At 37.1% G+C, this 17,896-nt stretch overlaps 1 protein-coding gene across 1 annotated transcript in view; it reads right to left on the bottom strand.

The window, feature by feature from the left end:
* LOC131840696 (uncharacterized) overlaps positions 1-16,722 on the bottom strand; it is a 94,706-nt gene extending 77,984 nt beyond the window's left edge. Inside the window, 6 exon segments of the mRNA XM_059188883.1 lie at positions 466-561; positions 1,184-1,636; positions 9,830-9,949; positions 10,854-10,986; positions 14,539-14,625; positions 16,551-16,722. Of these exon segments, the coding sequence (XP_059044866.1) occupies positions 466-561; positions 1,184-1,636; positions 9,830-9,949; positions 10,854-10,986; positions 14,539-14,625; positions 16,551-16,636 (975 nt within the window). The 5' untranslated portion in view covers positions 16,637-16,722.
* Positions 16,723-17,896: the final 1,174 nt, after the last annotated feature.

Genomic DNA, 17,896 nt, shown 5'->3' with positions numbered 1-17,896 from the left:
ACTTTGAATGTCACATTTATTAATATTTAACCAACAGCCTAAAAATATAAATTTCAACCTTCTAACTTCAAAAATGACGATTTTTCCATAAAACCTTCAATGTCCCTTTTCAACCCCTTACAACCCTTTTTCCGTAAAATCCCATGTCCTTTCTCAGGGTCTAGACCTGTGTACCAAATCATCATTACATAGTATAATACAAAATCGCTGTCGCTGTCTGTCCGTCCCGTATGCTTAAATCTTTAAAACTACGCAACGGATTTTGAAGCGGTTTTTTTTTAATCGATAGAATGATTCAAGAGGATCGTTTATATATATAAAACATGTACATCCGGGCGAAGCCGGGGCGAGTAGCTAGTATAATTTAAATCGCTTCAGTAGTTCTTTCGTGAAAGCGCGACAGACAGAGTTACTTTCACATTTATATATAGTAAAGCTATCTTCTGGAGACGAGCGTGACCTGACCTTGTTGACTCTGGACATGACTCCGAAGATGCACGCGTCTTCGATGACCGTGACCGGAACGCCCGCCTGGCTCAGTCGGGCGGCCATCGCGTGACTCTGTAACGTGGGAAATAAAATAAAATAAAAAACTGTTATTTATGTGAGTAACATTGTTGAGCTCAGAACGACTTGTATCTAGAGTCGCAAAACATAATAAATTAAAAGAAAATATATTTAATATGCTTTCATTATAGTACAAGAGTACTACGACAGTTCCCTTTCCTGTCATCTGTCACTTTCACACTCACTTTTCTTTGTCAGTGTGAGAGCTAGACAAAATATTCAAGTTTGATCACCGCCATTCGTCACTCTCCAAACATAATTCAATAAATGATGTTTTCATTTCAAAAACGTTGAAAATTTTCAAACCTTTCAAAAGCTCCGTTCTAATACAAGTTTACGGACAATTTTTTAGTCAATTTTGAGTCGGATGCGTCGTTTAGGGCTTTGATAGGGGAGGGGCACCGATAGGTGCACTCCCTTGCCTCTTTCGGAGCGGGTGGTTCTTTAAAGGGATTTTCTATAAGTATGAAGACTCCGACGACCGGCGACTTCCTACACGTAATATACCATTTACACGTGTACGAGACAGCCGCGCCGCACGTGAATAGCGGCTCGTCACGTGGTCGGCGTGTGTATCACTCGGCTCGTCACGTGGTCGTCACGTGGTCGTGGTCACCTGGCGGGGCCGCACGCCGGCTGCGAGCAGCAGGCGGTAGCGGCGCGGCGCGGCGTGCCGCAGGAACCGCTCCACGAGGGAGCTGGCGCCGCACGTGAGCAGCAGCTCGTCACGTGGTCGTCACGTGGTCGTGGTCACCTGGCGGGGCCGCACGCCGGCTGCGAGCAGCAGGCGGTAGCGGCGCGGCGCGGCGTGCCGCAGGAACCGCTCCACGAGGGAGCTGGCGCCGCACGTGAGCAGCAGCTCGTCACGTGGTCGTCACGTGGTCGTGGTCACCTGGCGGGGCCGCACGCCGGCTGCGAGCAGCAGGCGGTAGCGGCGCGGCGCGGCGTGCCGCAGGAACCGCTCCACGAGGGAGCTGGCGCCGCACGTGAGCAGCAGCTCGTCTGCGTGCACGTGCTCGTTGGCCTGCGCCACCACGCCCGCCACGCTCTGCTCCAGCTCGCCGCGCAGCTGCCGCACATGTTAATACCGTCGTTTGTGGGTTGCGTGCGCGGTGGCACGATAATATTACCGTCAAAACATTTTTTTTAGTTTATTACGACGGGTGTAACACTAAGGGTGCCAGGTCAAAATAAATAATATTAACTAAAACATTAGTTACTGGGCAAGTGTGTTTATCATATTGACTCATTATTGACATTCTTATACTGTATAATTAGTAAGTACTATTAATATATAATTATCGCGATGTCTTGTAAGACATCATTTCAAAATTAAAACAACATATTACCAATCAGACTGACATGTTACATCATACTTAAAAATACAAACGTAACCGTACAAGGAATCGAATCTGCATCCGAAGTAAACTACGGGATACAGCTAGGTAACTGTATCCCGTAGTTTACTTCGGATGCAGATTCGATTCCTTGTACGGTTACGTTTGTATTTTTAAGTATGTATACATCAATATAATAATTGCATTTAATAATATCTAGTAAGACAAACTCAATATTGTGTACTAAGCACTGCCGTGTCTAAACTGTGTCACCCCACCTTACATTTTCCTATTGTTATTGTTGGATTACGAATCCTTATAAATTAATATATAAAAGAGAGAGTGGACTGTATTTATTGAAAAGAAAATAATTAATGAAAAAGGAAGTAAAAATACGATTTCGACCTGGAAGAACGTCTTCCACACTCCGAACACCCCAAAGTAAGCAATGTAACACCAAACTTACTCACCTTTGCTCAGGAACGTCCCGATGTGTAGTACTGTTTAGTGGCCACGCACTCTAGAGTGTATATTTTCATCAAAAACAATTATATTGTGTTAAATAATTCCTTAATTATCTTGTTTTCTGTAGATAAAAATACGGAGCGTCCTTTTAATTCCAGTTCTTATTTTCAATTGTTTTTTTTATTCTTTTTATAAAATTTAAGTGGCCACATGTTTTTATATGTGGCCAGTATTACCGAGCGCCCTTTGCTTCAGTAAGCAAGCCGGTGATACAACCTGCTTAGACTAAGGAGGTTCGGAATACGGAACATACCCCCGGCCGAAACCGTATTGACGGTTTCAAGTTAGTATAAAGGTAAAATAAAATTCATTAACTAAAGAAGTAATGCAAAGGGAACTGTACAATAATAATAAGGAAAAAGAAATGGAAAATTAATTAATATAGGGAAGGGGGCTCAATTTATTAACTGGTCTCTTAAGGAGATTTTTTTGTGTACGAATTGTAACACATCGAACTATTCCATCATCTCCAGGATGAAGTAATTCAATACGAGCCAAAGGCCAATTGCAAGGAGGCACGTTATCGGTTTTAACTAATACAATATCTCCTATTTTAATATTAGCATTAGATTTGAACCATTTTCCCCGTTGTTGTAAAGTGTTTAAATATTCATCTTTCCATCTTTTCCAAAATAGCTGAGTACATTTCTGTAAATATTGCCAACGTGACAATCTGTTAATTGGAATATCCTCAACATTATACTCTGGAACAGCAACCAAACTTTTCCCTATAAGAAAATGACCAGCGGTTAAAACGTTATAATCGTCTGGATTATCACTTGGTGGTAGTGGACATAGCGGCCTAGAATTTAATATAGCCTCTATTTTACAAAATATTGTGGAAAGTTCCTCAAACGTTAAAGACTTCCCTCCTATAGTTCTAACAAGATGGTATTTTACTGATTTAATACCAGCTTCGGCTAACCCATTCATATGTGGTGCACTAGGCGGATTAAATTTCCAAATTAAAGATCGATTGGAGCAGCCGTCTATAAGTTCATTTTGAGTTTGACAGTCTGCGAAAAATTTCTGAATTTCATTTAAATGCTTACTACTAGCAAGAAAATTAGTGCCACAGTCAGAATAAATAATAGAACACAAGCCTCTACGAGAGACGAAACGATCTAACACGGCCAATAAACATTCCGCTGATAAAGAAGATAACGTTTCAAGGTGTACCGCTTTTGTCGAAAAGCACACAAATAATGCAACATATGCACGGGATGATTTTGCGTTACGACGCAAATTTTCTTTTACAAAGAACGGACCGCCTAAATCTACACCAACGTGATCGAAAACTTTGTTAGGTCATACACGCGTTAAAGGTAAAGATGCCATCTTCGGTTGTAATAGACACGGTCTATTCCGAAAACAAATTATGCATTTGGATAATTCTGAACGAATAATCTGACGAGCAGATAATATCCAAAAATTTTGAATAAGAATATTCTGTAGAGTACGAGGTCCGGCATGTAAATACTTTAAATGAAAATGTTTAATAAGTAGGGTAGTGAATCTACTGTTCTTTGGTAATAGTCGAGGATGCCTAGCATTATATGGTAAATCGGCATGTGATAAACGACCCCCGACTCTGAGGAATCCCTCTTCATCTAAAAAAGGTGAAAGTTTCCTTAAACTGGGTATGTACTCATGACCTTGTGATAAATTGTTAATTTCGGTATCAAAATATGCTGATTGTATCATTTTAATTAAAAAATTTTGTGATTTATTCAATTCTGATGTAGTCAGAGTTGCAGATCCTGAATTGTTAAAACTATTACTGAACAATTTTAATATTCTAGCGAAACAACGTTGTAATTTGGTATATGATGAAAATTGATTAAATATTCTTTCACAAAATTCTAATTTAGATTCCACTACTTCATTAGAATTAGTACCGATAAGAGAGGTAATTTTAATATCTGGTTTTAATTCCAATAAATTTGACTTTTCATTGTTTACGAACAATGTAACAGGCCATTTACTAATATTTTCGTGAAGCCAATCTGGACCCGATAACCATTTTCTACTGTAGTTTACCAGTTGAGATGGACTAGCGCCGCGAGAACAAATGTCAGCCATGTTGTTCTCACTGTTGACATGCCTCCAAAAATGTGGCGGTAACGTTTCTATTATTTGTGTAACACGGTTACAAACAAATAATTTTAATTTATAAGCTTCAATTTGAAGCCATGACAATACGATTGTCGAATCAGTAAGAGCAGTAACACGGACAATTTTCAAACGACTTAAGTTATTATTTATATATTTAATTAATTTACATAGCAGTAGGGCGCCCATCAGCTCAAGACGAGGAATAGTCAACGGCTTGATCGGTGCCACTTTTGATTTCGCCATCATTAGACTTACTTTAACACGCCCTTCATCATCTCGACTAATAGCATAAACACACGCGGCATAACCCCGAGAAGATGCATCGCAAAATCCCACTAATTCACATTCCAATTGATTAGGCAGTAACATGTGTCGTTCAATAAGAATTTCAGACAAACTCGGTAATTCAGTAATAAAATCTGTCCAACGTTTACATATATGTGCAGGCATCTGCTCATCCCATCCTATTCCTAACTTCCATAGATCTTGCATTATTTCTTTAGCCATAAATAAACAAGGCGATATAAATCCCACGGGATCATATATCGATGCTAATATTTTTAATACAGATCGCTTTGTGTTCACATAATCTTTAACATTTACTGTAAAATTGAACCTGTCTGATAACGGAACCCAACGTAGGCCTAAAACTTTGACAGTGCACTCATTCTCGTCCTTAATAAAATCAATAGGACATTCTCTATGTTCCACGGGAACTCGCTCTAATAACTCGACTTTATTACTCGCCCATTTCTTGAGTACAAAACCACCGCGACTTAATAATTCAATTAGCTCGTCCTGTAATTTACATGCTAACTGTAAGTTCTCGCATGAGCATAAAATGTCATCCATATATATATTTTCACGTAACACCTGAGCGGCCATAGGAAATTGTTCACCTTCATCATCCGCCAGTTGTAATAAAGTACGTATTGCAAGAAATGGGGAACAGCTTAAACCATACGTAACAGTTTTTAATTCATATAGTTGTATAGGTTTTGACGGAGCATCGCGGTACAATATGTGTTGATAACAACGATCCTCTTTTCTTAACGAAATAGCACGATACATTTTACAAATATCACTCACTAGACAATATTGAAAAAGACGAAAATTTAATATAATAGCAACAATATCACGATAAAGTTTCGGACCAGTCAATAAAATATCGTTTAAGGACACATTATTGTCCGACTTAGCAGACGCATCGAAAACAACTCTTAAAGGCGTCGACGAGCTACTTGGACGTACAATACTATGGTGTGGAATAACGTATTTACTAGGAACGCAATTATTATACGGTTCCATATGATCTAGTGATTCATATTCTTTCATAAAATCCGTATAAGCTTTTTGTAACATAGGGGTCCGTGTTAGTTTACGTTCCGTATAGCGTAATCGGCGCTCAGCTATTATCAACGAATCACCCAATGAAGGATGATTTGGTCTAAACAGTAAAGGTACCATATATCTACCCTTGCTATCCCGAGTATGATATTTAATAAATATTTTTTCAGCCAACTCATCAAGTGGATTCATGACAGACTGACAAGGTAACTCTTCTATTTCCCAAAACTTACGTAAAGTTATGTCTAACGATGGTTCCTCATTAATTGATGAAGATAAATAAGAATTTAACATATTATCAGTATCACTAACCCACAATTTGCCACTTACAACAAATCCAAATACTGTTTCAATTACTTGAGGAATATTAGATTTTATTATTATAGGTTTATCCTTAATTAGTTCCGACACTATGTCATTACCCAGTAAAATATCTACACGGGAGCGTTTATAATAAAACGGATCCGCTAAAGTAAAGTTCTTATATTCGTCAATCACAGTGGACGGAAACGAAATGTTAGGCATATCGGTCGATACTTTACTAACCACAACCAAATCTACTGTAAAATAAGACTCATGTACACGTCGCGATGAAAATGTACATGTTACCATTCCGTGATTCTTCACGGACTCACCCCCAAGTCCATATATCGAATAAGGACACTGTTTTCGCGGAAGACCCAAACGTTGAGCACAATCCGTTGTTATAAAAGAGCACTGAGCTCCAGAATCAAGCACTGCACGGCAGTCCTGACTTCCACCATACATATCCCTAACATGCAACCGCGCTGTACCTAACACGACACTGTAATTATGTTTATTATCAGTACTTTGTAATTTTTGTGCACCAGCTTCCGACTCGCTCACAGAGCGACCGGTAACTAGCACTTGCTGTAACTGTAAACTAGTCGAAGGAGAGTCGAGATTAGAAGGAGTGGACGCCGTCGACACGGTCGACACATGTCCCGCATCCTTGTGTAATAAGTAGTGATGTGATGACGCACAGACACCACAATTCATTACACTTTTACAAGACAAATTATCATGATTTGCCTTTAGACAATTAGTACATAACTTTAATGCCTTGACACGGTCAATTCTGGCATCCGGTGACAGTTTACGAAACTGTTTACACCTATAAATCATATGATTTTGATTACAATGAAGACAAATAAATTTAGAATTAATATTATTAGATTTAAAATTATTATTCGACAACACTGATGAAGTAGTAAGAGCTTGCTTCTCCGATAAAGAACGCGGTTTATAATTATTGTATATTGTTTGAATTTTTGTTATGGGTTTACGTTCCAGTACCACGGGACAGGAGTACGAATTAGGAAATGTGTGTTCGAGTACCTTAATTTGATTGTTTACGAAACTCATTAATTCAGTGAATGACGGAAGTATCTTTTGATCGCGACTATCTTCAAATAATTTTCTAGTGGTTGTATCTAATCCACGTAACGCTAAATGACAAATTAAATAATCACTTAAATTATCCACTTTTAACGCTTCGATTGCCTTCCATGAATTATCGAAGGTATCTATGAATGAACTTAGGTTTGCCGCAGAGTTCTTTCCTATCGGAATGAAGTTAATCATTTTATCTAAATACCTACCTACTAATATTCTGTGGTCTTGATACTTGTCTACTAAACATTGCCAGGCAAGTGGATAGTTATTGGCAGTGATAGGAAATTTCTTAATTATGTTAAGTGCTGAACCTTTTACACAAGATAACAAGTAATGAAATTTATCAATATTTTCAAAATTACGTTCATGGACCAATGATAAGAAAGTATCATGAAAGGTTGTCCAGTTTTCTAATTGGCTGTCAAACTCAAATAACTTTTGTTTGGGCAAAGACGGCCGAACCTGATCACAATGTTTATTCTTTGAGGTACTCTCTAACGTTTGATATTTCACAACTACTGATCTACAGGCAGAGTATAATGTATCAAATGAATCCAATTCGCTAGTACAATATTTAGTATCAGGATTTAACTGAAGTTCGAGTTGTAATATTTCCATAATTATCTCTCCAAAACGTGTTCTAACATTATCTAAATCCGAAAATTCAGCTAAATATAATTGAAAATTACTTCTAGTCACGGACTGTGACATATCATAAACCTTTTGTAATTTGGAATACAAATATTCCTTTCGAAAATTTAAAATCTTTTGTTTAGAATCCATTTCAGAATTGGTCGTCATTTGTTTTATTGATATTAATTACCTATATGAAAAAATAGTATCGCCTAATATAATATGCGTCCTTGCAACTAATTTCAGCTATTATTGAATGAAATGAGATGCTATAATTTTAGGAAAAACACAACAAATGTAAATAATATAATATATATAATTATCCGAATTACTGGATAAATGAATATTATAACTAATAGGATGTATTTCATCCGGTTCGATTGGGCCAAAAAATGTTGGATTACGAATCCTTATAAATTAATATATAAAAGAGAGAGTGGACTGTATTTATTGAAAAGAAAATAATTAATGAAAAAGGAAGTAAAAATACGATTTCGACCTGGAAGAACGTCTTCCACACTCCGAACACCCCAAAGTAAGCAATGTAACACCAAACTTACTCACCTTTGCTCAGGAACGTCCCGATGTGTAGTACTGTTTAGTGGCCACGCACTCTAGAGTGTATATTTTCATCAAAAACAATTATATTGTGTTAAATAATTCCTTAATTATCTTGTTTTCTGTAGATAAAAATACGGAGCGTCCTTTTAATTCCAGTTCTTATTTTCAATTGTTTTTTTTATTCTTTTTATAAAATTTAAGTGGCCACATGTTTTTATATGTGGCCAGTATTACCGAGCGCCCTTTGCTACAGTAAGCAAGCCGGTGATACAACCTGCTTAGACTAAGGAGGTTCGGAATACGGAACAGTTATCTTCTTCTAAATATATATAACTCAAAGACTGACTGACATAGTGATCTATCAACGCACGGCCCAAACCACTGGACGGATCGGGCTGAAATTTGGCATGCAGGTAGATGTTAAGACGTAGGCATCCGCTAAGAAAGGATTTTGATTAATTCTACCCCCAAGGAGATCAAACCCTTTTTTATCTCCTTGGGGGTAGAATGAAAGTTTGTATGAAACTTTGTCAATTAAACCGATCGGGCTGAGACTTAGCATGCATAAAGCTACTATGACTTAGGCATCCCCTAAGAAAGGATTTTGATAAATTCCACCCCTAAGGGGATAAATTAACGCGAGTGAAACCGCGGGCAAAAGCTAGTTTAGTATATAAGATCAATATTTCTATGTACATATAGTAAGTCAATTATTAACTGTAATATACATCGTCTCAACCAACAACATAGTATCATTAACCCGCAGTATAAACCACACAACAAAATTGCCGAATTACGACAAAAAGTGAACTGTGAAATTAAACAATCAATAATTAAACAAAACCTGGACTATAACAAATAGTGAACTTTGAAAATAGTGTTAAAATAAGATTTCATATAATTGTATATGCAGTGTAAGAATTCATAATGTGTATTGTTACATTATGAATTCTTACATTGCACAATGTAATGAAAACTGTGAAATTAGTAGTAGTGTAAGATTTATATAATTGTATATGCATATTGATAAATCTAATCCTCCAAATAAAGATGGGTGACACTGCATGTTGTCAACTCACCCGGCCGGCCAGCGGTGGTTCTGGGCCAGACGGATAAGGTCTGCCTCGGTGTCACTGTTAGGCAAATTGTAACATCTCGGCTGGAGTTGTACAAAAATGGAAATTAAATAAATATAATAATATTAAAGTAAATTAAAAAAGGCACGGACGAATATGTCTGTGGAAAAATGTATTTAAATATATAAAAAAAAAAAAGTATAAACCACGGTGCTTGCACTAGTCTATTGAGACGTCAGAGTGGGTACATACCTCTGCAATCTGGTCTCGGATGGGTTCTCGTAAGTCAGTGCCGGCGGGACCTAGAGTTCCCCGACGAGCGGGAGCTGCCAGCACCAGCCGCTGTAGACCCTCACCAGCACTCTCCCCACTCTGAAAAATGGGTAAATGATTGACCATAGACAAAAGACTCTTCATTCTTCTAGTCTATTGCGACATCTACCACTTTCTGTCTTCTCTTCTCTACCTAAAAGTTGTCTCAGAGTGTCTGTTTGTAATATTGAAACAAGCGTTTTTTACTACATGCATATGAATATAAATACGGTACATACACCAAAATACCATTTTTTCCATTTTTTTTCTGTCTCTCTGTCTGTTTGTTCCGGTTAACCTCTGAAATGGCTGGACCGATTTTGACGGGCCTTTTATTAGCAAGTAGCTGATGTAATAAAAAGTAACTTAGGCTACTTTTATTATAGAAAAATAAAGTTAAATTCCACGCGGACGAAAGCCCGGGTGCAGCTAGTGTATAATATGTATGTATTTACGAAAAAAATATCTATGTTTTTGTATCAGTTGTCTAGTACCCATAACACAAGCTTTAGCTAGCTTAACTTGGGACTAGATGGCGCTGTGTGAATTGTTCAGTATTATTTATTTATCTATTTTGTTTTTTTGTTCTGTAATTGGTGCAATAATGAGTATAAATCCTATCTTATATATAAAATTCTCGTGTCACAATGTTAGTTCCCATACTCCTCTGAAACGGTTTGACCGATTGTTATGAAATTTTATATGCATATTCAGTAGGTCTGAGAATCGGCTACTATTTATTTTTAATGCCCCTAAGTGGTAAGGGATATCCACCCCTAACTATATATTATTATTTTCGACATTTTATTTTCATTTTAATATTGAAAAATATATACAACCCTAAATTTTCACGCTTCTAGCATCAACCCCTATTTTTTAAAAGCAATTTTAATTTATATGGCAAAACAACGTTTGCCGGGACAGCTAGTAAATATAAAAAAAATGATGATGGAAGTAAGCTGACCAGGTTGGCATGAGCGCTGTACTCGTCCCTTATGAACCGCAGCACGCGCCTCACCATGTTCACGGCCACCAGCTCCTGAGGCAGCGCCCGAGACATACGCCGCCCCGCAGCGCGCATCGTCGACGACAACTCCCTATCAGATGGACAAAACATACTGTAATAATCACTTTACTACATAGTATAAAACAAAGTCGCTGTCGCTGTCTGTCCGTCCCTATGTATGCTTAAATCTTTAAAACTACGCAACGGATTTTGAAGCGGTTTTTTTAATAGATAGAGTGATTCAAGAGGAAGGATTATATATATATAATACATGCATATATATGCATATATATAGTATAAAACAAGTTGAGAAATTCAAAGATTTTTAATACATCCGTGTGAAGCCAGGACGTGTCGCTAGTAATAATAATCTCAGGACAATTCACACAGCGCCATCTAGTCCCACGTTAAGCTAGCTAAAGATTGTGTTATGGGTACTAGACAACTGATAATAATAATAATCTCAGGACAATTCACACAGCGCCATCTAGACCCACGTTAAGCTAGCTAAAGCTTGTGTTATGGGTACTAGACAACTGATAATAATAATAATCTCAGGACAATTCACACAGCGCCATCTAGACCCACGTTAAGCTAGCTAAAGCTTGTGTTATGGGTACTAGACAACTGATAATAATAATAATCTCAGGACAATTCACACAGCGCCATCTAGTCCCACGTTAAGCTAGCTAAAGATTGTGTTATGGGTACTAGACAACTGATAATAATAATAATCTCAGGACAATTCACACAGCGCCATCTAGACCCAAGTTAAGCTAGCTAAAGCTTGTGTTATGGGTACTAGACAACTGATAATAATAATAATCTCAGGACAATTCACACAGCGCCATCTAGTCCCACGTTAAGCTAGCTAAAGATTGTGTTATGGGTACTAGACAACTGATAATAATAATAATCTCAGGACAATTCACACAGCGCCATCTAGACCCACGTTAAGCTAGCTAAAGATTGTGTTATGGGTACTAGACAACTGATAATAATAATAATCTCAGGACAATTCACACAGCGCCATCTAGACCCAAGTTAAGCTAGCTAAAGCTTGTGTTATGGGTACTAGACAACTGATAATAATAATAATCTCAGGACAATTCACACAGCGCCATCTAGTCCCACGTTAAGCTAGCTAAAGATTGTGTTATGGGTACTAGACAACTGATAATAATAATAATCTCAGGACAATTCACACAGCGCCATCTAGTCCCACGTTAAGCTAGCTAAAGATTGTGTTATGCGTACTAGACAACTGATAATAATAATAATCTCAGGACAATTCACACAGCGCCATCTAGACCCACGTTAAGCTAGCTAAAGATTGTGTTATGGGTACTAGACAACTGATAATAATAATAATCTCAGGACAATTCACACAGCGCCATCTAGTCCCACGTTAAGCTAGCTAAAGATTGTGTTATGCGTACTAGACAACTGATAATAATAATAATCTCAGGACAATTCACACAGCGCCATCTAGACCCACGTTAAGCTAGCTAAAGCTTGTGTTATGGGTACTAGACAACTGATAATAATAATAATCTCAGGACAATTCACACAGCGCCATCTAGACCCACGTTAAGCTAGCTAAAGCTTGTGTTATGGGTACTAGACAACTGATAATAATAATAATCTCAGGACAATTCACACAGCGCCATCTAGTCCCACGTTAAGCTAGCTAAAGATTGTGTTATGGGTACTAGACAACTGATAATAATAATAATCTCAGGACAATTCACACAGCGCCATCTAGACCCAAGTTAAGCTAGCTAAAGCTTGTGTTATGGGTACTAGACAACTGATAATAATAATAATCTCAGGACAATTCACACAGCGCCATCTAGTCCCACGTTAAGCTAGCTAAAGATTGTGTTATGGGTACTAGACAACTGATAATAATAATTAATCTCAGGACAATTCACACAGCGCCATCTAGTCCCACGTTAAGCTAGCTAAAGATTGTGTTATGCGTACTAGACAACTGATAATAATAATAATCTCAGGACAATTCACACAGCGCCATCTAGACCCACGTTAAGCTAGCTAAAGCTTGTGTTATGGGTACTAGACAACTGATAATAATAATAATCTCAGGACAATTCACACAGCGCCATCTAGACCCACGTTAAGCTAGCTAAAGCTTGTGTTATGCGTACTAGACAACTGATAATAATAATAATCTCAGGACAATTCACACAGCGCCATCTAGACCCAAGTTAAGCTAGCTAAAGCTTGTGTTATGCGTACTAGACAACTGATAATAATAATAATCTCAGGACAATTCACACAGCGCCATCTAGACCCACGTTAAGCTAGCTAAAGCTTGTGTTATGGGTACTAGACAACTGATAATAATAATAATCTCAGGACAATTCACACAGCGCCATCTAGACCCAAGTTAAGCTAGCTAAAGCTTGTGTTATGGGTACTAGACAACTGATAATAATAATAATCTCAGGACAATTCACACAGCGCCATCTAGACCCAAGTTAAGCTAGCTAAAGCTTGTGTTATCGGTACTAGACAACTGATAATAATAATAATCTCAGGACAATTCACACAGCGCCATCTAGACCCAAGTTAAGCTAGCTAAAGCTTGTGTTATGGGTACTAGACAACTGATAATAATAATAATCTCAGGACAATTCACACAGCGCCATCTAGACCCAAGTTAAGCTAGCTAAAGCTTGTGTTATGGGTACTAGACAACTGATAATAATAATAATCTCAGGACAATTCACACAGCGCCATCTAGACCCAAGTTAAGCTAGCTAAAGCTTGTGTTATGGGTACTAGACAACTGATAATAATAATAATCTCAGGACAATTCACACAGCGCCATCTAGACCCAAGTTAAGCTAGCTCAAGCTTGTGTTATGGGTACTAGACAACTGATAATAATAATAATCTCAGGACAATTCACACAGCGCCATCTAGACCCAAGTTAAGCTAGCTAAAGCTTGTGTTATGGGTACTAGACAACTGATAATAATAATAATCTCAGGACAATTCACACAGCGCCATCTAGACCCAAGTTAAGCTAGCGAAAGCTTGTGTTATGGGTACTAGACAACTGATATATATACATAGATATATTTTTTATCTGTTAAATCATATTTAATGAGCAAGGCCTATTACTCACTAAACAATTACTTGCAATAATTGTTCATGCACGGGATTTTCATTTAATGTTAGATATGGAACACAGTTACCTAGATACATCAAAGTAATAATTGCATTTAATAATGTCTAGTAAGACAAATTCAATATTGTGTACTAAGCACTGCTGTGTCTAAACTGTGTCACCCCACCTTACATTTTCCTATTGTTATTTAGTATATAAGATCATTATTTCTATGTACATATTGTCAGTTTATTATTGTCTGTAATATACATCGTCTCGACCAACAACATCGTATCATTAACCCGCAACAATAGACATTTTTTTTTTATTGGATTGTTTGGGCTATTGTCAGATGTGTAGCACCTGTAGCACTGCGACCTACATAGATCTATTGTGCTTGCCCTTTTCAGAGTTCGCTAGACCCGTCAGGGACAAGAATTGAAGGATAGACATAGAGAGAGCACATAGACCTGGCCAACCACGCCGAAATAGAAAAAAAACACTCACAGTGCTGTTGCATTCTCCAGATCCCCAATGATCTGTTCCAAACATGTAACTGTGGCCATTGCTATTTTGTTTGATCCCTCCAGTTTCCTGAAAAATATATACATTGTTATGTTAACATGTGAAGCAACCTGTAGCAACACACTTCATACACGTGCCACCATCCAGTTCCTAGAACCCCTATCGCACGGCACGTGTAACATTAGAAACGCAGCTGCGCGACCTCCAAGCGTTTGTTACCTGCAGCTGGGAATAAAATCCTATATAGGGCCTGAATATTTTTATAATAAACACACCCCCATCCGAATTATCCCTCATCCAATACAAACGGGGACCGATGTTACGACCCCCTAGCAGTGCCCTCAGACTGAAGTTGTATCCGTCAGGCGGGAGTTGGCCTTCAGTCACTCCATAAGTCATTCCTTTGGTTTGGAGTGCCATCTACACTCGCCCCTTATCGTCCGGTGAAGCTGTAAAGGCCAGCTGCGGCCAATGGCAGTAGAGTAGTCAGAAAAAAAAATATAATAAACACATTTACATTCTGTCTCTCGGCTGTATCATTACAGTTGTTATTACCAGCTCCCAGGTTCTCAAAAAGTAGGTCATAAACCTAATCTAAAAGGGCATGTACATACACCTCCTTAAAAATCATTTTATAAGTAACAGCTTAGACCACATCATCACTTAACATCAGGTGAGATTGCGGTCAAGCGCGCTCAAATTATGATATAAAAAAAAATTATTTGTATTACAGACAGATATAAATAAAGAATTAAGCCACACTGATATCAGCAGGGGCTGTAATATGTCTTTTTTCAGTACCCATCCAAATTTTTATTACTAATGTTAGGGTTCACATCGATGTTGTCGAAAAATCTGATATATTAAAAATATTAACAGAAGGTAGTTTCATTATTACTCGGTATTGTTAAACTAGTTGGATATAACCCTCACTCATATCTTCTCTGTATAAAAGGAGGGTTTTTGTAAGACACGGCATTCAGTGTTTGAGCATAGGATGTGCTGATTGTATTTTAAATGCTAAAGTGAATTGTGTTAGAGACATAGTTAAGTTAATGCTATATAGTTGTTATTTTATTATAATACATACTTTACTAGTACATAGAGTTGATATTTCTAATGCTAAGCCTAAAAATTATATACATTATAATAATTATGTTCTACACTAGCTGTACCCGCGACTTCGTCCGCATGGAATTTAACTTTATTTTTCTAAAATAAAAATAGCCTAAGTTACTCCTTATTACATCAGCTACCTGCCAATAAATGTCACGTCAAAATCAGTCCAGCCATTTCAGAGATTAGCCAGAACAAACAGACAGACAATAATTGTAAAAAAAATTATTATGGTGTATGTACAGTATTTATATTCATATGCATATAGTAAATAATGTTTTTTTTTTAATATTACAAATAGACACTTCAATTTTATTTATATGTTTAGATATCTGATATGTAGCAGAGCTGTACACCAATTTCTTTTCAGTTAATTTGCTTTGTTCTTGGTATATATATTTATTCTTTAGTTGTTGTGTTTCATTGGACCTTTCTGGAACAGGGTTGTGGAAGACAGAGCTCAGTGGAGAGAGTTGGAGGAGGCCTATGCCAAAAGGCACACCGAGTCGCGGGATTTTGGAAAAAGTGGTATTATTATTATGTGCTATATAAATTAATATCATAAGAGAATTTTCATTTTATTTCAACTGTTGCCTCCCGCTGTCGTTTTATCATACATTGACGGCGACATCAATTAATAATTCTCCAGTTTTTAACATATTTTTATTATAACATTTTTTGACATATTTATTTTTCATAAAAAAATATTGTAGGCTGCCAGTAACTGTTAATCTACAACAATAGATTCATCACAGCATCATTCTCCACTGGTGCCCCGACAGCGTAGACCGTTACCTTCAGTTGGTGCATTTTATACTCATCCGTTTAAAAAAACAACCCTTTTCCCCTATCAAGTTGTGATTTGTGCCACGACTTACCCACTTCTTATATCGGTTATAAATTTTACAACGATAGCGTCGTGCTTCTCCGACAACTCCTTGATAGGTAATTCTGGTGACAACATCTTGTTAAGTACGTCTTATAAGTTTATAATGAGAATTTGAAAATAATCTTAAATGAAAACATAACCTTAAATTACACAAAGTTATAGTTAGGTTTGCGGTGATATGTTGATTAATCGATATATCGATTTTAAAACTTTAAGTCGAATTTTCTCGGTAACATTTTTAAATATAGCAATAAATAACGGCAAAAAAATATTTATGTAATACAACTTTAGAATTGCGTTTTTTGAGGACGAATATTATTTGTTGTTTTATTTGCTCGTGTAACTTACTAAGACTGTTTGCTGTATAAATATGGAACAATTCTGCTATAGGCATTCATAGAATACTGTGATTATTTTTGTGTTTAAATCTAAAATTAATTATTGCTATTTTTTTACACAGAATCGATATCGCAATTTATATAAAAATGTTTAATCGTTTTATATCGATTATTTTGAATCTCTTGAATCCCTAAAGGTAAGTCATGTCAATTTGATGTTTTTCTTTAATTCCGTACGTTCGGAAATTTTATATTATTGTAAAACAGAAAATAGCCTTCAAAACAAAGAGCAAGGCCATATCTGACATTAAAAGCCCTCAGTTTACTCACTATTAACAATAATAATTGACATATTATTGTGAAATGTCAATTATGTCATGTCAATCTATATTCTATAGAAATGATTTCTTTTTTGGAAATATACATAAATACCATTTCATCAGTGCGAGAGTCGCAAGACTTAAAATAAAATAAAACTACATCAAGTAACAAACTAGAAAAAGCCAGCTCAGGACATATAGAACAGTGGGCAATGTAACATTCTCTTGGAAGGAGATGTCTCACGTAGAAACTGGGGAGAAACATTACTGTCCAGCATTACTAATAAAATATTTACTTAGATGTTAAGAAAACCTTTTCAATATTCGAATTGTCTAACGACCATTGGCTGTCCAAAATGGTACCTCCAAATCAACAAAAGAGTCTATAGCGACTCTTAGAATACAACTCCTGCCTGATTAGGGTTATAGTGTTCACTTATTTGTTATTTATGTCTTCTTGTATGTAAGTTGTTATCGACGTAATATCGGCTCGTTAGCCATAGCTCCACGTCTTTACTCCGCGGCGCTTGCTCAGGGAATCCCTTCCCTCTTGCGCACGGCGGTCCGTGTACGCTCGGCTCGAGACGATAGATAATAAACTGCTAGTGTTTCCACATACACTACATCTCTCTCCTTTTTAAGTTTATTTTCTTTTCAAGCATGAATCAATCCACTCT

This window comes from Achroia grisella, unplaced genomic scaffold (genome assembly GCF_030625045.1).
Source record: "Achroia grisella isolate CSIRO2021 unplaced genomic scaffold, CSIRO_AGI_Agris_v1 utg149, whole genome shotgun sequence".
Taxonomy (NCBI): domain Eukaryota; kingdom Metazoa; phylum Arthropoda; class Insecta; order Lepidoptera; family Pyralidae; genus Achroia; species Achroia grisella.
This window is presented reverse-complemented; position numbering and strand designations above follow the sequence as displayed.